General features: G+C 47.4%; 1 protein-coding gene and 1 long non-coding RNA gene across 10 annotated transcripts in view; both read left to right on the plus strand.

Moving 5' to 3' along the window:
* AMN1 (antagonist of mitotic exit network 1 homolog) overlaps nucleotides 1-24,636 on the plus strand; it is an 88,461-nt gene that overhangs the window by 10,655 nt on the left and 53,170 nt on the right. Inside the window, exon 2 of one of the 9 annotated variants that reach the window (XM_065566384.1) lies at nucleotides 23,727-24,333. The exons of 5 other annotated variants lie outside the window; for them this stretch is intronic. Coding sequence is in view for 2 of the 4 variants with exons in the window: in XM_065566365.1 (XP_065422437.1) it covers nucleotides 4,783-4,907 (125 nt within the window). In the remaining 2 variants the exon portion in view is untranslated. Of the gene's footprint in view, nucleotides 1-3,819; nucleotides 4,908-16,350; nucleotides 17,319-23,726; nucleotides 24,334-24,636 lie in introns of those variants that run through there. 3 more of the 9 variants (XR_010592414.1, XM_065566365.1, XM_065566380.1) reach the window with 3 other exon arrangements.
* Nucleotides 4,918-15,516, plus strand: LOC122173029 (uncharacterized). Its single transcript, XR_010592415.1, has 2 exons — nucleotides 4,918-8,380; nucleotides 13,068-15,516. It is a non-coding gene; the product is annotated as an uncharacterized LOC122173029 (long non-coding RNA).

The raw sequence follows: 24,636 nt of genomic DNA on the forward strand, positions 1-24,636 counted from the left end.
GATAAGGTATCAGCTCAATCAACATAGTATTATCCCTTAGGAGGAGTAGCTTTGTATTAGCCTGTTACTCTCCTGTTATGCATTGATACAAACAAGTTACATATTACGTTCCAGATGTTATTAGTTACCATCCTTGTACGCGATAATTTGAACAAAATCTCCTCATCCATTATCCCAGTGGTTCTCAAACTTATTTGGTCGTGGCTCCCTTCTTTGTGTCTTTAGTAGCTTACGTCTCTCCGCCCCTCCCCCCGGCATCCGGCCAACAGCCGTTGCTCTCTGGCTATCCAGCTCTGAATGAGTGCAGTAAGCTTTCCCTCTTCCCCCCTCCCCCCACAAGCTTCTCATGCTCCCCCAGAATACATTCCGCGCCACCCATTTTGAAAACCTCTGCATTATCCTGTCATTCCATTCTTATCTTACAAGGGGTCTGTGTGTTTCTGTACCATCCTCTTAGGAATGTATTTGTGGTTACCTGATTAATTACCATTCTCTTAGGAATGTAGTCATGTGGTTAGCTGGTACTTAGTGCTATTATTCTAAAAAGGCCTACTTTGGTTCACACCTTACTTTGTTTCATACTTTTAGCCATGCCTAGGGCCCCAGCAAGGCGTATAGGTCGAAGTAATTTTCTAGTGTAGACCAGCTTTGCCCACAGGTATGTGTCTATCTGGGTATGCTTGCACAGTCTTTGAGTCAACTCTCCTGGCACACTATAGACACCCTTTACCAGACCCATTACATTAGTTAATGGGTTTTGTTTAAAGTGTTTTGAAGATGAAAAATGCTATAGAAATGCTGGATATTACTACTGGCCACATCTAGTAAAAAAAAAAAAAAACACCTTTGCCATTGGCAGCTCTGACTATTGTTGTCATGCTTCTTCCCAGTCTAGGGAAAGAGGGCTCCTTGTCCTACAGCATGAATGATTCAGTAATGTGGAAGATTAAAACATTTAAAGATTATAATGAAAGGTGTTTCATGATTCAGAGTTTGAGAGAAAAAAGTTCTTGCACCTTTGCTTCCTTTTCATGTTGTTGTTTATATCTTTTTATGCTGTCATCTAAAGGACTTGGTATAACAGATCAAAATGTTTTCATATATGAAAACAATTAAAAAACATGACTAGGTCCTGCCTCCTGTCCATGTTGCTCACTTTTTGTTTCTGGTAAGATTTCAGATGTAAATTGGACCCTGCTCTCACCACAGCCCACACCTTGTCGACTCCAAGAACCATACACATTGCAATTGTATTCCTCCCTTCTTCAAATAATCCAGCCTCCTTCAAAGAGGCTTCCCCCCCCCCCCCATTATTGTAGCTGATGTTTCACAAAACATGCAAGAAGAGCATTGTTTCACAAAACATGCAAGAAGTGTCATGTCATTGTGTATAACAAGTCTACAGGCCAAATTCTTTTTCTCAGCTATACAAATACTTCAGGGGAGTTAGCCTATATTTATATTGGCATACATGGGAGCATTATTTGGCCTTATTTGTTTACATCTTATGCTAAATATCTGCAAAGGCTTTGTTCATCAGTTCGCTTGTTAAGTAGCATCAGTGCCCAGCAAGTCCTACTGACCTTTGTCTAAAATTTCATATTTTGCACACCCTTTATGGTGCAGTACAAATTAAATATGGATAGAAATTGTAATATAATTGATGCTGCTTCAGATGTGTTTATTTGAATATGCAGTGTCTAGAAGGACTACTTAATGTATGTGTATTTGCTTGTGTATTCTCAAATTTCTGCCACCTGATTATGCAACTGTCACATCAGAACAGATCCAGTGAGATTTGCTTGTATGCAGAGGGTTTATAATGAAGCCCAGGGTTTTTTTTGTTGTTGTTCAGTTTTTTTTAAGAAAATTAAGTGCAGGAAACTATTAATTAATTCAGCTTTGCAAAAATCAATTTGCCCTTATCTTGTGCAAGAAAATATTTTTAATGGGGAGGTAAAATATCTTTTATTATTTTATTTATTATAACTTTTGCCTTACTTTAGGGAGCATGATGAGATTTTAATGTTGGGGCTGGTAATTTTCATGAAAGCTGAGTTAATACAGTCTTATTAAGGCTTCTGTCCTGTAAACACGTAAGACCTGATTCTACAGTTACTCCTGAGGGCATTTTGCGCCAAATAATTGAAAATTCTGCGCACAATATTTTAAAATTCTGCAAAATTTTCTTTGTCAAATAAATGTGGAGGCTCCAGCATGGCACTGGGGAGCAGAGGCCACTAGCTGCACAGAGGTGGGAGATCACTGCGTAGCTCCCCCCAGGACACAGACTCAGCGGTGAGGCTACACACAACCCTGACACACAAGGACCAGGCCTGCCCCAGAAACACCCCAGGGTCCTCCCCAACCCAGCTGGGGCTAGCAGCTGAGCCCAGCACAGGGTTAAGAGCCACCAGCTGGGTCTTTCCCAGCCCTGCCCCCTACCCCACAGTGATTTACCTCTCTGGATACCCAAAATGTACTGCTGGGAAGGGTCGTATGACCGCTCTTGTGAAAGTCATTTTTCTGCAGGGAAGCAAAGAAATCTTCAGGGGACATAAATTCTGCACATGTGCAGTGGCGCAGAATTCCCTCAGAAGTATACAGTGAGCTCTATCTGTACGTCTACACTACAAATAAAAACCTGCAACTGGTCCATGTCAGCTGACTCAAGCTCGCTGGGCTTGGGCTAAGGAACTGTTTAATTTCAATGTAGACATTCAGGCTTGGGCTGGAGCCTGGGTTTGAGCTGGAGCTGAGGATCTAGGACCCTGCAAGGTAGGAGGGTCCTAGATCTTAGACAGCAGCCTGAGCTGCAACGACTACACCACCGCTAAACAGCCCCTTTGCCCATGCCCCACTAGCCTGAGTCAGCTGGCACAGGCCAGCCATGGATTCTTAATTGCAGTGTAGACATGCCCTCCATTGGCAGACTCCTAGAGCCAAGGATCTTCACAGGTGCTGGCAGGGCCGGCTCTAGGTTTTTTGCCACCCCAAGCAAAAAAATTTTTGGCTTCCCCCCACCCCAGCCCTGGGCTTCCGCCCCCCTCCCCCCCGCCCACCAGTGCCCCCCATACCCACACCCCCTGCCACCCCAGCACTGGGATCTCTCTTCCCCCCCCCCCATACCTCCTGCCGCCCCAGCACTGGGCTCCCCCCACGCCCCAAACGTGGGATCCGCTACCAGCACACGACGTCCGAGCCCATGCCCAGCTGTGACTCCGTCCCCATGCAGGTGGAGCTGCTGGGCAGCGTGGAGCGGGAGTACTTCCAGGTGGCGGTGCAGCTGCGGGGCGGCACGGAGAACACGGCCCACTCCCTGGGTTTCGTGGCGCTGCTGGTGGCCGAGGTGGATCAGTTCGTGCTCACCGCCCCCATCCCTGACATGCTGGTGGCCGAGGACCTGGAGAGCCGCCCAGACCTGCTGCCCTTCAGCCACCGTGCCCTGGCCCAGCCCCAGCAGGCGGGAAGGCGAGGATCTCCTGCTGCGGGGCTACCTGCTCAGCACCGACGAGCCCAGCCTACCACTCACCTCCTCACACGCTCCGGGAGCCCCTCTTGCCGCTGCAGCCCGGGCTCGGCTCCAGGGGACCCCGCTTCCCTCTCTCCCCGCTCCTCACATGCTCCAGGAGCCCCTCGCCACCGCAGCACGGGCTCGGCTCCAGGGGACCCCGCTTCCCTCCCTCCCCGGCTCCTCACACACTCTGGGAGCCCCTCTTGCCACCGCAGCCCGGGCCCTGGAGCAGAGCCCGGGCTGCGGCGGCGAGAGGGGCTCCTGGAGTGCATGAGGAGCCGGGGAGGGAGGGAAGTGGGCCCCGGGATGCAGGGAGGGAGGAGGGGTCCTGCTGCTGCTGCCACTCCGAGTCTCCCCAGGGTGGCGCAGTGTTTCCTTGCCCGAATGGGCTGTGCAGGGTGCCGCCAGCCTGGGCAGGGGGCGCGGATCCCGGCTCGCGTGCTGACAGGGCAAGTGGCTTTTTGCCGCCCCAACCAAAAAAAAAGGGGGGGGGCTCGGAGTGCCGCCCCTTAGAAAGTGCCGCCCCAAGCACATGCTTGGAGGGCTGGTGCCTAGAGCCGGTGCTGGGGTCTGTCTGTGTGGCGCTTGTTGTAGGCTCAAAACCTTTAAAAGCTGATTAAGTTTACTCATGCATTAAGAAGTCTGAGGTAAGGTGTCTGAGTTAATTCAAGTGAATTTCATAGCCTGAGAGCCATGGAGACAGAAGTCTTCTATTAATCTGTAGAACAGGAATAGGTAATAGCAGAGCAATTTCCTCTCCATGGTCCTGTCTATGTCCCTCACTCCTGATCAGGGTAATATTGTCTCTCACTGTTGATGGCCCGTTGAAGCCTTAGCTTCTCTGCTGTGACTGCCAATAAGACTGTCAGTTAAGTTCCACATATGGTAGTGATATTTGTGTTGTGAAAAAATTTACCACACGTTGTGTTTGGATCAGAACAGCCTGAGGCTCCTTTATTACAAGCATGCAAGAAGAGACAGCCAGCCTGGCTGCTCTGCCCCCAAAAGGATCGCAGAAGCTCATATAGCTCAAAGGCAACATTAAATCAAGCCCACTTCCTTATTAATATTTTTCCCTTATTAGGAATACAGGAAAAACAAGCTTTCGTGTATATTAACAGGTTGTTCTTTTACAGTTAACGGCTTTACTAACATTTGCTGTTGCAACTACATGTTTCTTAAGATTGGCTGTTGCAATTACTTTGCTTCGCAATTTTCCTCACTCTCTCCTTCTGCCCTTTGACCACATACACCTCTACCGTGATATAATGCAACCCAACATAACACGAAATCAGATACAACGCGGTAAAGCAGCGCTCCGGGGAGGGACGGGGACTACGTGCTCCGGGGGATCAAAGCAAGTTCAATATAATGCGGTTTCACCTATAATGCGGTAAGATTTTTTGGCTCCCAAGGACAGCGTTATATTGGGGTAGAGGTGTATAAGTTTTCTTGACCAGAGATTAGGCCTACTCTTATTTTTCCTTTACGTTTGTAATGTGGACAGTTGTTCAATGGTAACCCAGACTGTAATCACCAAAAAACTATTAGAAGGTGACTTTTGATTGCTGCTACTAGAACCAGGGGGAGGGATAGCTCAGTGGTTTGAGCATTGGCCTGCTAAACCCAGGGTTGTGAGTTCAATCCTTAAGGGGGCCACTTGGGGATCTGGGGCAAAATCAGTACTTGGTCCTGCTAGTGAAGGCAGGGGGCTGGACTCGATGACCTTTCAAGGTCCTTTCCAGTTCTAGGAGATGGGATATCTCCATTAATTAATTAATTAATTAACGTGGGCTTGACAGCAATTGATGACCTAAGGATGACTGCTTGGAAAGAGGCAACAGAGTCTAGAGAGGAATGAATATAGGGATAAAAATCAAGTACCTCGGAGTTCTTTCTAACACTCGCTCTGGTTCCAAATGATAACAGAATTTCCTCACTGTTGATGTTAATAAATATGTTGCCTTGTCGTTTCATGTCCTTGGGCATTTGTCCTGCATAGCAACAATGGGTATATAATTGCACTCAACATGTATACTTATCTTGCCAGGGGCACTGATTACTTGTTTGAGACTGAAGATTGACTTGACAACAAAGTTTTTGGATAATATTCACTGAATTTTGAAAATTATATATTTAAACGTATCCTTCTGTTTCCAAGGAAATGTAATGTTTATTGTGCCTAGATATCACATTTTGTGTTACGGGAGCTGGCCATTTCCAGGGAGTCAGGGACTAGCCTACCTGTGACAGGCTCCGCTAAGGAGAATGAGCCAACCCAGATCCACCTGTCAGTAGTTAATTACCCAGGTGGCTGAGCTGCAGTTAATTAGCTATAGAACACCAGGGCCTCATAGAGACTTATGAGGGCTCAGGCAGGGAGCTCCACAATACTAAGGCCTTGGCTACACTTGCAGCTGTACAGCGCTGTAAGTTAAACCTGTCTTCGTACAGCTGAGTAGGGAAAAGCGCTGCAGTCTGTCCACACTGACAGCTGCAACTGTGGCCACACTTGCAACGTTTGCAGCTGTGTTGGGAGCGGTGCATTATGGGCAGCTATCCCAGCATTCATGTGGCTGCAACGTGCTTTTCAAAACGGGGGTGGGAGGGTGGATTGTGACAGGGAGTGTGGAGGGAGAGAGAGTGCTTTTTGGAGCATGTCAGCTCTCTATTTTGCAAGTTCCGAACTCCCGGCCCCCTGCTCATTCATTTACTCACTCAAAGCAAGCTGCAAACTGTTTGCTTTTCTCTGTGGTAAGAGCTTTGAAACCGGCACTTCCGCATTCCTGCAGCTGGTCACAACAATGGAGAGGATTGGCCACTTGACAAGGTGATTAGTACAGCGCTGCAAGCGTTTACACTCGCACCCGTGAGTCGTAGCCACTCCGCTGCAGCTGTTGTTCCTCTCGGGGAGGTAGAGTGCCTGCAGCGGTGTACCCAGGGAGATACAGCGCTGTAAGTGCCCTGCCAGTGTGAACGGGGAGTGAGTTACAGCACTGTAACTTGCAAGTGTAGCCAAGGCTTTAAAGAGGAAGCTCCTGAGGAAAGAGGCTTGTCAGGAGAGCTGGTTAGAGAGCTCAGCAGAAAAGGGAATCTAAGAGAGATGTTGCTGGGGCAGGGAGCAGATTCCAAAATATGCTACTCCAGAGAATAGCTGCAATAGTTTGACCCCTGCAGGGATGCTGAGACAAGTGAAGGAACCCTTCCCCTGGTGATGGCAGCAGGCCTGACTCCAGAAGGGGTGTCACAATAAAGAGGCAAAGAGCCTGGGCAGAGGAGACAGGTGGACTTAGATGGGGAATACAGACTAATATTAACTTGCTCCTTCCAGCTAGGATGCTGGATCTGAAGACTTGCTTGCATGTGTGTTGGGCCTTGGATTAAATAAATTACATCCCTGAAGGGGCACTGTTGGCTACAGACAAGCCTAATTGAATTGCGTTTTAGAAGCCTGGCTGGAATGGTGCAAGAAGAGATGAGGGAGCAGAACAGTTGAAAAAAATGTAATGAGGGATTTCATAACTTACCAGGTCATTGCAGTTGTAGATTGTGTCCTAGGAAAATGAGGGGAAAGGTTAATATTTTCCTTCAGAAAGTTGTACTGGGACAGAATTTTACACACACACACACACACACACACACACACACACACACACACACACACACACACACACACACACACACACACACACACACACACACACAGCGTTGGTTGTTGCCATGTTTACCGGTCCAAGTTTGTTTGGAAACAAAATACGGAGGAGGGGCAAATAAGTATGTCACACGTAGGCAATGTGTATCCAAAAAGCCACAACTCTTTTATCTTACTGACCATAACCACTGTTAGAGGAAGCGTTAGACAGCAACTCAGTGGAAGTAACAATAAGAAATTAGCAAAGAGGAGAAGATACTTGAATTTTGCAACCTCTCCATACAGAATAATAGTATTTTCACTCTTTATTAAGAAGTTTATGAAAACATGGCAAGTACTGAATGTATTATTGTATCAGAGCTGCCCTCACTCCAAAAGAGCAGAGCAAATTGGCTATCAAAGAGATAGGGGAGAGAGAGAAATGAGAGATAATGAAGTCATGGTAACAATATTCTCTGGCCTTGGCTACACTTGCAGCTGGACAGCGCTGTGAGGTAAACCTGTCTTCGTACAGCTGAGTAGGGAAAAGCGCTGCAGTCTGTCCACACTGACAGCGCAGTGGTGTGTTAGAACAAAGGCCAAATACTCGCCTATTATCCCAGCTGTTCCCCATGGCCATAGCCCCATTTCCCGTATATATGTATAGCAAGACAATCAATCAAGGAGGCCCAACAGATGTATCCCATTTACCCCTACCCCTAGAAAGTAATCAATCAAGGAGGCCCCAACAGATGTATCCTATTTACCCCTAGAAAGGAATTTAAAAATTCCATAGGTCAGCAGAATGTATGCACGCTAAGTCGTTTGTTACTGGGTATAAAAAGGCTTGCTCTACGCTTGTAAGGGGTGTTCCTCCCTCTGGCATGAGTCGAGGGGGACACCCGCTCAGCTGACTGATCAATAAAGAACTTGAAGCCGTCTTCTAGACTCCCGTGCCTCCTTGGGGTAATTGGGCAGCTCCAGGGGGAAACGAGCCCATTTGGCTAACAAATGGCACCCCAGATGGGACTTCTCTCCCTGTAGAGAGCACTGACCGACGGCCGAGGGCGATTCCGAGGAGTGGCCACCTCGAGCGGTTGGTTTGCTCGGGCCTCGGATCGTCACAATCGGCCGGGTCGGCTGCGTCCTCTCTAAAGAGAACTCTGAAAGACACGGAAGCAAGACGGCTTCAGAAGAAGGGGAAGTCTGACTGCCGGACGCGGCCACTTCGGGCGGTAAGTGCGTTTACCTCCTGGGTTTGAGGAACAACGCCCCCAAGGTGTGGGTTGGACGGTGGAAATCCCCTAGGCAGCCCATATAAGGGAAGGTATATTAGCACTGTCGTAGTATTATAAGTGTATTGTCGTCATGTTTGTGAGTAAAGGGAAAGCAACCAACGGCCAATGAGTAACGTCACTAACTCCACTAGTCCATGGGCCGTTCTTAACAACTATTGGGACTTGGAGCAGCCTCAGGGATTGCTCTTGTTTGTGGGAGGGGTAATCTTGTTTCTCCTCTTGATGGTGTGTTGGAAGCCAAGATTGTGACTGATTAAGGGATCTGTGTAGAATGAGTGAGTGCCGCTGACAGGTCTGAGGCTTAAGCTGACTTCAGCCGCCCCAAGACTCCTGCGAGGGGAAACCCGGTGACCAGGATATCTTGATTGCAAGGGGGGGTCAGCCGAACCTCGTGACCTAGCGGATATCTGGGTTAAAACTGAATCCCTAAAAGCCCCTTGATATCTCCGTCTTGAACAAACCCCTGGGTAAAGTGTAATGGGGTCCGGACAAAGTACCTTCTCCAGTACGCCCCTGGGGTGTATGCTGGATAACTGGAAGGCGTTTAGACGCCAGGCTGATTATGGAACTGTATTATGTAAAGACAATCTTGTAAGATTCTGTACTCTTGAATGGACAACCTTCGGGGTGGAATGGCCCGAGGGGGGGACACTCAAGCCAGAAATTGTACAAGCAGTACATAACATTGTGACCCGGGATGGGCATTGGGACCAATATCCCTATATAGATATTTGGCAGGGCCTCGTAGCCAATCCTCCCCCATGGTTACGGAAATGTAAAGTACAAACTATTAAGACCTTAATGGCCCGTGCCCGTATTAGGAAACCCTATCCCCCTGTTAAGAAATCTTGTCCTCCGACTGTGATTCCTTCAGCCCCTGATCCTATGCCCCCTCCCCCTTTGTATCCTGGCCTCCCAGTTCTGGCACCCTCAACTGAAAACCTCCCCCCCCTCTCTGAGGATAATGCCTCAGCTGGAAGGGGTGAGCCAAGCCACCAGGGCTCTTCCAAACCAGAGTCCCCTCCAACCTCTCTGAGCTCCTCAGAGTCTGATCGCACCAGGAGCACGACTGGCCCCACGACAGATCAGGACTCCGAAAAGCGGTGGAACGTGTCATCTGAATACCACCCTGGGGATACTAAGCTTACCCTTATTCGCTCATCAAACAAGGGTGGCCCGGTACTCCAAGGGCCCCTGCAACGGAATTATTTGTGTCCACTGCGGGAAACTATAGCCCCTGAGGGCAATCTCACTATGGTATATGTTCCCTTTACCACTAGTGATCTATATAATTGGAAACAACAGAATCCCCCGTTCTCGGAAGATCCCACCCCGCTGACAGCAGTGTTTGAGACCTTAATTACGGCCCACAACCCTACTTGGGGTGACATGAGGGTCGCTCTTAACACTCTATTAACCGCGGAAGAGAGGCGCTTAGTCCTCTCAAGGGCCCGCGAGTGGGTAGCTGAGACGGAGGGAGACTCGGCCGCGGTGGCTGCGCGGCTGCCTGAAAGCCCTCCCAACTGGTCGCATGATGCGGCTGGCCGGGCCCACCATAGCCAATACGCTACGGCTATAGTGCAGGGAATGAAACGCTGCATTAGGAAAACCCCAAATTGGGCCAAATTGTATAAGACAGGAAAGGAATGAGAACCCAGCTGCTTTTTATGAGCGGCTTTGTAATATTTGTAAAAGATACACAGACCTCGATCCTGAGGATATCAACGGAAAATGGGTGCTAATCCCCCTTTTCATTGGCCAGTCCTACGAGGACATTAGAAAGAAGTTGCAAAAATTGCAGGGGGCATCGGGCAAGAATATAGAGGAACTTTTAGAAATAGCCATGAAGGTTTATGATCGGAGGGATGATGAGGAGCGAAAGAAAGGGGCCCGCGTTCTGGCCATGGCCCTGAGAGAAGGATATGTAGAAACGGGGGACAAGGTTAAGGAGAGGCCAGGGCCACCAGGGAAGGGGCGGGGCCCCCGCCTGGGCCGGAACCAGTGCGCTATCTGTAGGGAAGAGGGGCACTGGAAGAATGAATGCCCCCGGCGACAGGCCATGGGAAAGGAACGTAAAAACAAAACCCCGTCCCTTCCCATCCTTTACAACAGCACGGGACGTTCAGGGGAGGGATCTTCCCCATAGGGAAGCCGGGGGACCCAACGGCCTCTCCTGGCGGCGCAAGCTGCCAGCCTGGATCCCACGGTAAAAATTAATGTGGAGGGCCGCCCAATTGAAGCCCTTATTGATACTGGGGCCACCCTTAGCTTGCTCCCCCTTAGTAAGGCTCCCCGAGATAGAGCTCGGGAACGTGCCATGGTACAGGGGATAGAGGGGCGAACTACAGCTTCGGAAAAAACTTTGCCTCTCCTAGTAAAAATAGGGGACCGTCAAATTTCCCTCCAATTCGTTTGCAGCCCCTCTTGCCCCATCGCACTGCTCGGACGAGATATTCTTACTAAACTGCAGGTAGAAATCTCGTTCGATGAAGGGACTATGGAAGTTAGACTCCCTAAGCAGCAGTCCTCCAATTACCAGATGGCCCTGATAAGCGCTGGAAATCACTTCCAGGAATGCCGGGGGAGGAATGAAGAGAACCAGCTGTCAGGTGTTAACCTTGAGGTTTGGGCAGAGGAGGGAGGCGTCGCTCGGGCCCGGAATGCTTCACCAGTCCATATTTCCCTTAATGAAGGAAGCAGCCCGGTCCGAATTCAACAATACCCTCTTAAGCTGACCACTAGAATCGGGTTAAAACCTCTAGCCCTCCCAGATTCCCGGAAACCATTCACCCTATATGTTCATGAAAGAGGAGGGGTGGCAGCTGGGGTCCTGTGCCAAAGGTCAGGACCAACCTGGCGACCCATTGGATACTATTCAAAGGTCTTGGACCCTGTCGCCAAGGGGTGGCCCGCCCGCTTACGGGCCGTAGCAGCGACCGCCCTCCTCGTTCAGGAAGCCGAAAAGTTAACCCTGGGTGGAGACACTGAAGTTGTGGTCCCCCACGGGGTGCCTCAGATACTGGGAACGGGCGCTGGGGAAAAGCATCTAAACCCCAGCCGACATACTAGATACGAAGTAGGGCTCTTGTTGGCCTCCAATCTGACCTTTAAGACAGTCAGTTCCCTTAACCCGGCCACCCTACTGCCTGACCCCCAGGTTTCCCCAGAGACTGGTCCTACTCATGACTGTATTGAAGTCTTGCAACAAGAAACCAAACCCCGACCTGATCTTTCAGATTTGCCCTGGCCCGACCCCGATGTTGAGGGGTATGTTGATGGGTCCAGCTATGTAGTGGATGGCAAGCGATATACTGGCGCGGCAGTAGTAATTAAGGATGAAGGGGCATACAAATTTAAACTCAGTCCCAATTTGTCCGCTCAGGCAGCGGAACTGGTGGCTCTTATTGAGGCTCTTCGCTTGGGGGCTGGGAAAACCCCTAACCTATATATGGACAGTCGTTATGCCTACATGGTGGTACGTGCACACGGGACCCTGTGGAAAGAAAGAGGATTCATTACGGCCTCAGGTCAAAAGATTGCACATGGGAGCCTCATTAAAGCCCTGCTTGAGGCCCTGATGCTTCCACTCCGGGTCACCGTGATACATGTGCGTGCCCATGGGAGGGCTCCCGAGGCCGAACAGCGAAAGTATAATCAACTGGCTGACCAGGCCGCGAAGGAGGCCGCCCGAGACGGGGCCTCGCGGCTTCTTATGGTTCAAGATACTGAGACTAAAACCCCTCCTCCCCAATACACAACCGAGGAAATGGGTCATGCCCAGGCTGCAGGAGGCCGGCAGGATTCCTCCGGATGGTGGAGATTGCCTGGGGGAGAGGTTTTTGTCCCCAGGCCAGTACTCCAGGAGATTTTCCAGCTCCAGCATAAAGGGGGACATCTGGGATCTGGGGCAATGGTTGATTTGGCTACCAGGTCCCTTAAAGGACTGGGTATGCACATGGAAGCCCAGAGAGTTGTTAATAATTGCTCCATTTGTCAACGAACGAACCAGAAGGGATGCGGCCCTCCTGCCCCGATGGGAGGCCGACCAGGGGCTATATTCCCTTTTCAAAGATGGCAAGTTGACTTTGCTGAGGTACCCCCTTGCAGGGGCTATAAATATCTGCTCGTGTTTGTTGATCAACTCACCGGGTGGGTGGAGTGTTACCCCAGCCGGCATTGCCAGGCCCGAGCGGTTACCAAAGCCCTGTTACATGAAATACTTCCTCGTTTCCAGCTCCCCGAGGTAATTGAGTCTGATAGGGGAAGCCACTTTGTCTCACAAGTGGTCCAGCAGGTATCCCAGGCCCTCAGTATACAATGGAAACTACATACACCCTAGAGGCTGCAAAGCTCGGGTCAAGTAGAAAGGATGAATAGAACTCTCAAAGATACTCTGACTAAAATATGCACAGAATCTAGCTTAAAGTGGCTTGATGCCTTACCACTCGCCCTCACCCGCATTCAAAGGGCCCCACGTAAGGGTCTTAAACTCTCACCCTTTGAACTAGTCTTTGGATTTCCACCCCGAATACTTATCCCAGGATTCCAGGAGGATGTAACCTGGGAAGTGGGAAATGACTTACTATGGAAACAGGTTTCCGGGTTGCAATCTGTCTTGTTGCAGCTTCATCGATACGCGGCGCCATTCCAGGCCCTTCCCTTGGACCAGACCGTGCATCCGTTCCGGATCGGTGACCAGGTCCTTGTCAAGAAGTGGAAACGCGACCCCCTTACGCCAAGGTGGGACGGTCCACACACCGTTTCGCTCATCAGCCAGGCCGCAGTTAAAATTCTCGGGAGCGACAAATCGACCCCCTGGGGCTGCCCAATTCCACGGAAGAGGACACCAGCCCTCTGCCCGCCCCGGCCCCGGAAGACCGGGGTGGCACGGGCAAAGACACCGCCTGGGAGTATCAAGGACTCGATGGACTAAAAGGACCGTTTAGGAAAAAACAATAATGAACTCATTATTGATATTTCTGTTCATAGGTGTCTATTACGGCTATGGTTGGGAGAATAGGTTTGTACAACTGAGAGAAACAATAGCGAGTTCCTTCAATCTTAGTAGCTGCTGGGTTTGTGGAGGTCCAGGGGATTGGAATGAGTGGCCTTGGGTAGCCCAGCCAGTGCAAGCTAAATGGTGGATCAGTAATTTAAGTATAGTCCACAAAGGAACAGAAGTTTGGACTGAGGATAGTAGCCCTTGGCGACTCTATTCCTCTGAAGTAGGGATCCTTTGTCTAAACCGAACAAAACAAGAAGGGGTATATGTGGGCAAAAGCCGATGTGACTGGACTCTATCTCTAGGCTTTGACTGCTATGATCACCCTAGTTGCCATACGTATGACTGTTCTAAATATCAAGGACGATGGAACCATACCCACGTGAAACTCACTAATCATAGCTGGGTAAGCTGTTCCTACCAACAGCATACCGGCGAAGGCTGTAAGGCAGTTGGACAAGATGGGTTCTTTGATGCCCTCTTTCTAAGTTGCCAGCGAGATAATACCGCCAGTAAGGATCACGTGGTACGCTGGTATCAGTGGGCATGGCAACATTCTAATGGAACTCAGGTAACCCATTTTAACCATTTTTGGTCTACTACCAATAGCCCTAAATTTGGTTGTAATTGTGCTTGGAGGGAAGGGGTTGGGGCATGGAAATGTGACTATTGTAATCCTGACGGTACATCTATTGTATTAGAGGGGCCCCTGGAGATGGGTAACTCTTTGTATTATGAAGAACCGGGCCCCGAGGACTACCCCGAAACCTGGGATGGCCCCTTTGCGAATGGACAATGGGCCCTAAAAGGCCATTACTGGATATGTGGGCAATACGCTTATCGAAGATTGCTTCCAAATTGGTCAGGAATATGTTATGTTGGGTACATTAGGCCCTTATTCTTTCTATTACCCCAAATTCAGGGAAATAAATTAGGAATTAAGGTATATGACGACTTGATTAGGGAGAGGCGGTCCGTTGATTCCACATTGACCGCTGGAAGCTCCCAAACGTGGGGAGCTCAAGAGTGGCCCCCTGAAAGAATTATAAAACATTATGGTCCAGCCACATGGAATCCTAATGAGTGGATCTCAGGGGCAAGGGAGCCCATTTACAACTTGAATCGGATAATTAGGCTGCAAGCCATTTTAGAAATAATAACTAATCAGACGGCTGCAGCTCTTGATCTTTTGGCCGATCAGTCCACTCAGATGAGGAATGTGCTCTACCAGCACCATCTAGTTCTTGATTATTTGCTGGCAGAAGAAGGGGGAATCTGTGCAAAATTAAACTAATCTAATTGCTGTTTACAAATAGATGATAATGGAAAGGCAGTAAAACAGCTAACAAAAGAAATGAGGAAGTTAGCCCATGTCCCGGTCCAAACATGGGGTGGGTGGAATATGGACTGGTTTATGTCCTGGTTACCGCAACTGGGATGGCTCCGAGAAGGCCTTCTTCTCTTTATACTCTTTACTACAACCCTATTAACCCTAGCTTGCTTTGCTCCCTGTGTAGTTGCATTAGTCCGACGAATGGCTAATCAAATTGTACGCCAACGCATGATGGCACTGTATCAGCCGGTGAAAGCTGAGGATTGGGGGCTGTAAAGCTCTCAAAATGCTTTTAAGGGGGGAGAACCTTGTTAGAACAAAGGCCAAATACTCGCCTATTATCCCAGCTGTTCCCCCATGGCCATAGCCCCGTTTCCCGTATATATGTATAGCAAGACAATCAATCAAGGAGGCCCAACAGCAAGGAGGCCCAACAGATGTATCCCATTTACCCCTACCCCTAGAAAGTAATCAATCAAGGAGGCCCCAACAGATGTATCCCATTTACCCCTACCCCTAGAAAGTAATCAATCAAGGAGGCCCCAACAGATGTATCCTATTTATCCCTAGAAAGGAATTTAAAAATTCCATAGGTCAGCAGAATGTATGCACGCTAAGTCGTTTGTTACTGGGTATAAAAAGGCTTGCTCTACGCTTGTAAGGGGTGTTCCTCCCTCTGGCATGAGTCGAGGGGGACACCCGCTCAGCTGACTGATCAATAAAGAACTTGAAGCCGTCTTCTAGACTCCCGTGCCTCCTTGGGGTAATTGGGCAGCTCCAGGGGGAAACGAGCCCATTTGGCTAACAGGTGTGGCCACACTTGTAACATTTGCAGCTGTGTTGGGAGCGGTGCATTATTGGCAGCTATCCCAGCATTCATGTGGCTGCAACGTGCTTTTCAAAATGGGGTGGGGGGAGAGGGAGTGGATTGTGACAGGGAGTGTAGCCAAGGAAACTCCATACTGTGTTTTTGTCTTTGTGGAGTTCCTCTTAGCTGAAGTAGAACACAACTATCCCTGTAAAACACTTCAGTTACAAAAAACAAACAAAGGCCTTGGCGACACTTGCAAGTTAAAGCGCTGTAAAGCCTCCCCCAGCGCTGTAACTCACTCCCCGTTCACACTGGCAGGGCATTTACAGTGCTGTATCTCCCTGGGTACACCGCTGCAGGTACTCCACATCTCCGAGAGGAATAACAGCTGCAGCGGAGTGGCTACGACTCACGGGTGTGAGTGTAAACGCTTGCAGCGCTGTACTAATCACCTTGTCAAGTGGCCAATCCTCTCCATTGTTGTGACCAGCTGCAGGAATGCGGAAGTGCCGGTTTCAAAGCTCGTACCACAGAGAAAAGCAAACAGTTTGCAGCTTGCTTTAAGTGAGTGAATGAATGAGCAGGGGGCCGGGAGTTCGGAGTTTGCAAAATAGAGAGCTGCCATGCTCCAAAAAGCACTCTCTCTCCCCCCACACTCCCTGTCACAATCCACCCCCCCACCCCACCCCCGTTTTGAAAAGCACGTTGCAGCCACATGAATGCTGGGATAGCTGCTCATAATGCACCACTCCCAACACAGCTGCAAATGTTGCAAGTGTGGCCACACCACTGCGCTGGCAGCTATCAGTGTGGACAGACTGCAGCGCTTTTCCCTACTCAGCTGTACAAAGACAGGTTTACCTCACAGCGCTGTACAGCTGCAAGTGTAGCCAAGGCCAAAGAAACTAGTATTTAGCAGGATAGAGCCCAAGGGAAGATCAAGAATTTGAAGAATGTACAGGATAGAATAAGGTGGTGATGTGCTGCCAAATTTTTTAACAAGGGTGAAGGAATATAGATAGTACAAAATGGAGCCTGATGTAAAAATAAGGAGGAAGGTAGTTGTTAGGTAAAATTGGTTATAATTAGCTTTGCTGTTGTTAGGCAAATTTAAAGTTGTTTTTATAAGATTAAAGGGAGAGAGATTTGTAGGCTTGTAACCAATGAGAGAGGATGTATCAGAGACAAGTGGAACACTGATTCATACATAGGTAGAGAATATGAAAGGGGGATTTGAACAATGAGTTTTCGCTTAGAGGGCCCATTTGACAGCCAAGACCATGGGACACGTCCTAAATGATGTGGTAGGTCCTCCTTCTAGCTCTGCAGTAAGTAACTAGCCGTAAAAATCTTATAGTCTTATTTTATAATCTTATATAGTAAAAATCTTAAATGAATCAAACTGTACCATTGAATCTCTATGGATAGAAATTCCATGCTTGAATAATGAGTATAGCAGAAGGAATATACTACCAGCTATCTGACCAGAATGGTGATTGTGAAATGCTCACAGAGATTAGAGAGGCTACAAAAATAGAAAAATCAATAACAATGGGGGATTTCAACCATACCCATATTGACTGGCTGCATGTCCCCTCAGGACAGGATGCTGAGACAAATTTCTAGACACCATAAATTACTGCTTCTTGGATCAGCTAGTCCTGGACTCCACCGGGGAGAGGCAATTCTTGATTTACCCCTAAATGGAGCACAGGATCTGGTCCAAGAGGTGAATATATCTGAATCAGCTTGTTAATAGCAACCATAATGTAATTAAATTTAACATCCTTGTTCGGGAGGAAATACCCAAGAAATCCACCACCGTTGCGTTTAACTTCAGAAAGGGAACTATACAAAAAGGCTGAGTCATGCAAGCATCCATGATGATAATTTATTTGCTCAGATAATGGAGAATAAAAATTAATTTGTAGGCCTGTGGCATGATTAAAAAAAAAGTGTGGGATTAAAAAAAATTAATTGTGCAATTAATCGCGTTGTTAAACAACAATAGAATACCATTTCTTTTAAATATTTCTGGATGTTTACTACATTTTCAAATATATTAATTTCAGTTACAACACAGAATACAAAGTGTGCAGTGCTCACTTTATATTTATTTTGTATTACAAATATTTGCACTGTAAAAAACAAAAAAAAAATTTTCAATTCAATTAGAAGTACTGTAGTGCAATCTCTTTATCATGAAATGTAAACTTACAAATGTAGAATTATGTGCAAAAAATAACTGCATTCAAAAATAAAACAATGTAAAACTTTAGAGCCTACAAGTCCACTCAGTCCTACTTCTTGGTCAGCCAATCACTCAGACAAACAAGGTTGGTTACAATTTGCTGGAGATAATGCTGCCTGCTTCTTGATTACAATGTCACCTGAAAGTGGGAACAGGTATTTACATGGCACTGTTGTAGGTGGCGACGCAAGATATTTACATGCCAGATGCGGTAAAGATTCATATGTCCCTTCATGCTTCAACCACCATTCCAGAGGACATGCATCCATGATGATGATGGGGGTCTGCTCGATAACAATCCAAAGCAGTGCGGACTGATGCATGTTCATTTTCATCATCTGAGTCAGATGCCATCAGCAGAAGGTTGATTTCTTTTTTGATGTTTCGGGTTCTGTAGTTTCCGCATCAAAATGTAGCTCTTTTAAGACTTCTGAAAGCCTGCTCCATACCTGTCAGATTTTGAAAGACACTTCAGATTCTTAAACCTTGAGTCGAGTGCTGTAGCTGTTTTTAGAAATCTCATGTTGGTACCTTTTTTGCGTTTTGTCAAATCTGCTGTGAAAGTGTTCTTAAAACGAACATGGGTCATTATCCGAGACTGCTATAATTCTATGCAGAGTGCAAGTAAAACAGAGCAGGAGACATACAATTCTCCCTGTCAAGGAGTACAGTCATAAATTTAATTGATGCATTATTTTTTTTTAATGAGCATCATCAGACTGGAAGCATGTCCTCAAGGAATGGTGGCCGAAGCATGAAGGGATATACGAATGTTTAGCATATCTGGCATGTAAATACCTTGCAACGCCGGCTACAAAAGTGCCATGCAAATGCCTGTTCTCACTTTCAGGTGACATTGTAAATAAGGGTATGTCTATACTACGAAATTAGGTCTAATTTATAGAAGTTGATTTTTTAGGAAGCGATTTTATACAGTCGATTGTGTGTGTCCTCACTAAGCGCATTAAGTCGAATTAAGTCGGCACACTACGAAGGCTAGCGTTGACTTTCAGAGCGTTGCACTGTGGGTAGCTATCCCGAAGTTCCCGCAGTCTCCACCACCCATTGGAATTCTGGGTTGAACTCCCACTGCCTGATGGGGCAAAAACATTGTCGCGGGTGGTTTTGGGTACATGTCGTCAGTCGCCCCTCCCTCTGTGACAGCAACGGCAGACAACTGTTTCACGCCATACCATGCCAAGCGTGCAGCCTGCTCAGCTCAGCTGCCGCTGTTGTGTCCTGGGTACTGCTGGCAGCAGACGGTACAATAGGACTGCAAACCATCGGCACGCTGCCACTCTGCTCTGGCAGCAGATGGTACAATAGGGCTGAAAACCATTGTCACGCTTCCGCTGCCACTCTGCTCTCCTGCAGACGCCATACCAAGGCAAGCATGGAGCCTGCTCAGATCACCATGGCAGTTATGAGCACTGTAAACACCTTGTGCATTATCCTGCAGTATATGCAGCACCAGAACCTGCAAAAGCAGGCGAGGAGGTGACGGCAGCACGGTGACGAGAGTGATGAGGACATGGACACAGACTTCTCTCAAAGTACAGGCCCTGGCAATTCAGACATCATGGTGGTAATGGGGCAGGTTCATACCATGGAACGCCGATTCTGGGCCCGGGAAACAAGCACAGACTGGTAGGACCGCATAACGTTGCAGGTCTGGGATGATTCCCAGTGGCGGTGAAACTTTTGCATGCATAAGGACACTTTCATGGAACTTTGTGACTTGCTTTCCCCTGCCCTGAAGCGCAAGAATACCAAGATGAGAGCAGCCCTCACAGTTGAGAAGCGAGTAGCGATAGCCCTGTGGAAGCTTGCAATGCCAGACAGCTACCGGTCAGTCAGGAATCAATTTGGAGTGGGTAAATCTACTGTGGGGGCTGCTGTGATCCAAGTAGCCAACGCGATCACTGAGCTGCTGCTATCAAGGATAGTGACTCTGGGAAATGTGCAGGTCAGAGTGGATGGCTTTGCTGCAATGGGATTCCCTAACTGTGGTGGGGCGATAGGGATATGCGGTCTATCTTGGGACCGGAGCACCAAGGCAGCCAGTACATGAACCGCAAGGGGTACTTTTCAAAGGTGCTGCAAGCACTGGTGGATCACAAGGGACGTTTCACCAACATCAACGTGGGATGGCTGGGAAAGGTACATGACGCTCGCATTTTCAGGAACTCTGGTCTGTCTGAACAGCTGCAGCAAGGGACTTACTTCTGTTGGGAAAAAAAACTAGGTGGCCTTCTTTATGGCAGCCAAAGTAACACCGAAGGCCCAAATTCAGGCCCTCTGACAGAGGCTGACTATATAGACGGCCTTTACATAGAACAGTACAGGCCAGGGCCTGAACAAAACTAAGCTGTACAATTCCCTGCCAAATACGGTCATGGGCTATGACCAGAGGAGGGAGGGGAAGGAAGCAATGCGAAAGGCAGCAATGCGAAAGGCAGCAATGCGAAAGGCCTTAACAACATGATGACCGCTTGTTGATGAAAAACATAACCACTTGTTGACAAAACATAATAACGGCTTATATGAAGAAATTGCTTCTAGTAAAGGCCAACTTCTCCTATAGTTCCAGCTATCTGCCAACCAGCTAATCATATATCATTTTTGGGCATCCCGTAATAAACCCCTATGACCCCGGAAAAAAACAATATGTACCCTGACGAGAACAACACTCCAACTGGTGCCAAGTACCACCCATGTCGGAAACCACCAAGAAACCCCCCACCCAATAGGCACCCAATTCTCATAAATAATGAGGAAGCTGCCAGGAAAAAGGGACAGACCCCACTCTTATTTTCGCATAAATGACTTATTATTTGTACTATGCTTGCGGTTTGACGGAATAAAAGCAGCCTGTGTGCTGTGCTAGGAAGGACAAGGCCACACTGCACTTCAAAACTTATTGAATCCAGCCTTCTGTTGCTTGGGCAGTCCTCTAGGGTGGAGTGGTTGGGTACCTGGAGCCCCCCACCCCCACATTCTTGGGCATCTGGGTGAGGAGGCTATGGACCTTGGGGAGGAGGGCAGTTGGTTACACAGGGGCTGCAGCAGCAGTCTGTGCTCCTGCTGCCTTTCCTGCACCTCAACCATACGCCGGAGCATATCAGTTTGATCCTCCAGTAGCCTCATCATTGCCTCCTGCCTCCTCTCATCACGCTACCACCACCGCTCCTCTTGCTCCCGCCACCTCTCCTCTTGATCCCGCCACCTCTCATCTCGCACGTCCCTCCTGTCCTCATGTTCATTTTGTGCTTTCCTGGACACTGACATTGTTTGCTTCCATGCATTCTGCTGGGCTCTTTCAGTGCAGGAGGACTGCATGAGCTCAGAGAACATTTCATTGCAAGTGCTTTTTTTTTAACCTTCTTATCTGTGCTAGCCTCTGGGACGGAGATGATAGTGGTAGCGTTGAAACATTTGCAGCTGCGGAAGGAAAAAAAGGGAGAGTTGGGTTGACCATTTAAAATGCGTTGGCCATTTAAAAGGAGGGGCTGCGGTTTTCGGGTTAATGTGCAGGACAAACCCAACTAAACCCCCTCTCACACCCAATTTTCTGGGATGATCACTTCACCCCTTCCCCCACCACGTGGCTAACAGCAGGGATGATTTCTTTTCAGCCACAGGCACACAGCCCAGCAGGAATGGCCACCTCTGAATGTCCCCTTAATAAAATTCCCCTATTTCAATCAGGTGACCATAAATGATATCATTCTCCTGAGGTTAACACGGAGAGATAAAGAATGGATGTTGCTTGACTGCATTCCAGTAGCTTTACTCGCCACGAATACATCCCAAGTCTTCAGGGCAAATTAATCATTGAACACGCTTGCTTTTAAACCATGTATTATATTTACAAAGGTAAACTCACCAGAGGTCCCTTCTCCGCCTTCAAGGTCCGGGAGCCCAGGTTGGGAGGGTGATAAACAGTTCCTGGATGTCAGGGAGAACGGTTTCTCCGCTTGCCTGCTGTGCGCTATCTTCGACTTCCTCGTCCCCAAATCCTCATCCCTGTTGTGTGAGACTCCCTTGCAGGAGTCCACATACAGGGCTGGGGTAGTTGTAGGGGCACCCCCTAGAATTGCATGCAGCTCATGATAGAAGCGGCAAGTCTGGGGGTCTGACCCAGAGTGGCCATTTGGCTCTTTGTTTTTTTGGTAGGCTTGCCTGAGCTCCTTAAGTTTCACGCGGCACTGCTGCAGGTCCCTGTTACAGCTTCTGTCCTTCATGCCCTTGGAGATTTTTTCAAATATTTTGGCATTTCATCTTTTGGAACGGAGTTCTGACAGCACGGATTCAGTAGGACTGAGTGGACTTGTAGGCGCTAAAGTTTTACACTGTTTTGTTTTTGAGTGCAGTTATGTAACAAAAATCTGCATTTTTAAGTTGCACTTTCACAATAAAAAGATTGCACTTCATTACTTGTTTGAGGTGAATTGAAAAATACAATTTGTTTTATCATTTTTACCGTACATATTTGTAATAAAAAATAAATATAAAGTGAGCACTGAGCACTTTGTATTCTGTGTTGTAATTGAAATCAATATTAAAAATGTAGAAAAACATCCAAAAATATTTAATAAATTTTAATTGATATTCTATTGTTAAGTGTGAATAATTGTTTAAATTAATCGTGTGAGTTGACTGCGATTAATTGACAGACCTATTAATTTGTAATACTTTGTCAGTGGATGTCAAATATTTAGGTTTCATTAGTTACTACTGTATTATGTTGTAATGGCTGGTGTTCTGTGTCTGAGTTAATGACTCAAGACTGTCAAAATAACAGGGTCAATTGGAATTTTTTAATCTAAAATTATCAGAGATTAATACACCACTATGCAGAAAGAATAGAATCATTGTTGTCGGACTAAGAGCTGGATGTGTGTCTCCTGCTTCTGGAAGGGACTCTGTTTTCATTCCCCCAACTAAGTTTCCATACCAGTATCGTTATATAGGGGTTCCGACAAAGGAAACCTCATTGCCAAGAATGTTCTCCCAGAAACATATGTTGTGATGTTCTTTCTATACATTCTCAGTTTACCTGGTTTGTGTGAAGGCATGATTATTTACAGCTGAGAGGACTAATAATTCTTCGAGATAATCTCTCAGTGGGTCCTTGTTACCGCACAATCATTCTTCCTTGTTGATTCCCCAACAGAAAACATCTGCTGTAACAATCATCCCTTATTAATTTCCCAAGGCTATATATGCACATAGTGTCTGGGCCTTAGAATTCAGACATACTCTTTGTTGAAGATAAAGAGTCTAAAGAATAGTTAATATATAAATGAATCAAATATACAGAAAGAAAGAACTAATACAGCATTAATATTTACTAACAGGTACTAACATTGGAGAACCAGGAACTCCTCCTAATAATAGAGCACCGCTCTTCTCCTTCCTTCCCCATATTCTTATGCCTCCATCTGTGGCCTGAGACAAGTTTGTTCTTCAGATACTTATCTATGAAATGGGGGTATTGACTTTGACTTCATGGTTTACTGTCATTACTGAGTTGATGTGGTTGAAAATCTTTGTTGGAACAGTTTTGTCGCTGATTGGCCAGCAGCTAAACATTTTCTGGGAGCATATTGATTTTGTCAGAATTGTAGACAGTAAATTAAGGGATTTGATAGGGTTGAAACGTTTAATTTTATCATTTTAACTTTTGGTAATTATAATAATCAAAATGGTAAAGTTGAAAAATGCTCTGATAAGATCAAAACAAATATTTCAAAATATTTCATGAACAACTCTGACATTTTGACTTTTTGGCTCAATTTGGCAATAAATGAAATTTCAAAATCGCAGAATTTCATGCGGGATGGAAATTCCTTTTTAATTTTTTTTTTTTTTTTTTTTGGCCAGTTGGATTCATCCCTGGTTTACAGTGACACACTGGACCTGAGAGAAGGAGTTGTGGTGATGCAAATTACTTACAACCTCTACTGGGGTCTGCAGTCACCTGCTACATTCCAAGCATTGGGTGCTGCTAGCTCTGGAGGAGGGCATGGCCAAGATGTTCCAGAGACACGGGCGGCTCTAGGCACCAGCTGGGAGGGTGGCCGTCAGGCGGCCTTTGGCGGCATGCCTGCAGGAGGTCCGCCAGTCCCACGGTTTCAGCGGCAATTCGGCAGCGGGTGCGGACCGCCCACAGGCGTGCCGCTGAAGGCCGCCTGACTGCAGTCCTTGGGGCGGCAAAAAACATAGAGCCGCCCCTGTCCAGAGATGTGCTAAATCTACACATGCCTAGACAGTCTCTGCTGAAGGGATTCCTAAAGGGCCTTGACTGCAATTTAAAATAACCTCTGAGGAAGTTGGTGTGCAAATGCTGCCTGAACTGAACCAGGTGTGAAGCACTCCCTGGACATGTGGTTGAAAGTCTCCATCTGCAAAATGAGGTTTTGTACAGTTTCATGTACAGTTGGTGTGGAACAGCATCACTGAAGTATTCCCTCTGGACACCATTCTAAAGGTATCTGGATAAGTGTCATCTGTTTGTTTCCTCTATGTGAGGGGACTGTTTTAAGAGAATTTTCCAGAAGATCCATCTCATTTGGAGTCAAGTATCAGGGGTTAGCCGTGTTAGTCTGTATCTACAAAAACAAGGAGTCTGGTGGCACCTTAAAGACTAACAGATTTATTTGGGCATAAGCTTTCGTGAGTAAAAACCTCACTTCTTCGGATGCATAGAGTGAAAGTTACAGATGCAGGCATTATATACTGACACATGGAGAGCAGGGAGTTACTTCGCAAGTGGAGAACCAGTGTTGACAGG

This window comes from Chrysemys picta, chromosome 1 (genome assembly GCF_011386835.1).
Source record: "Chrysemys picta bellii isolate R12L10 chromosome 1, ASM1138683v2, whole genome shotgun sequence".
Taxonomy (NCBI): domain Eukaryota; kingdom Metazoa; phylum Chordata; order Testudines; family Emydidae; genus Chrysemys; species Chrysemys picta.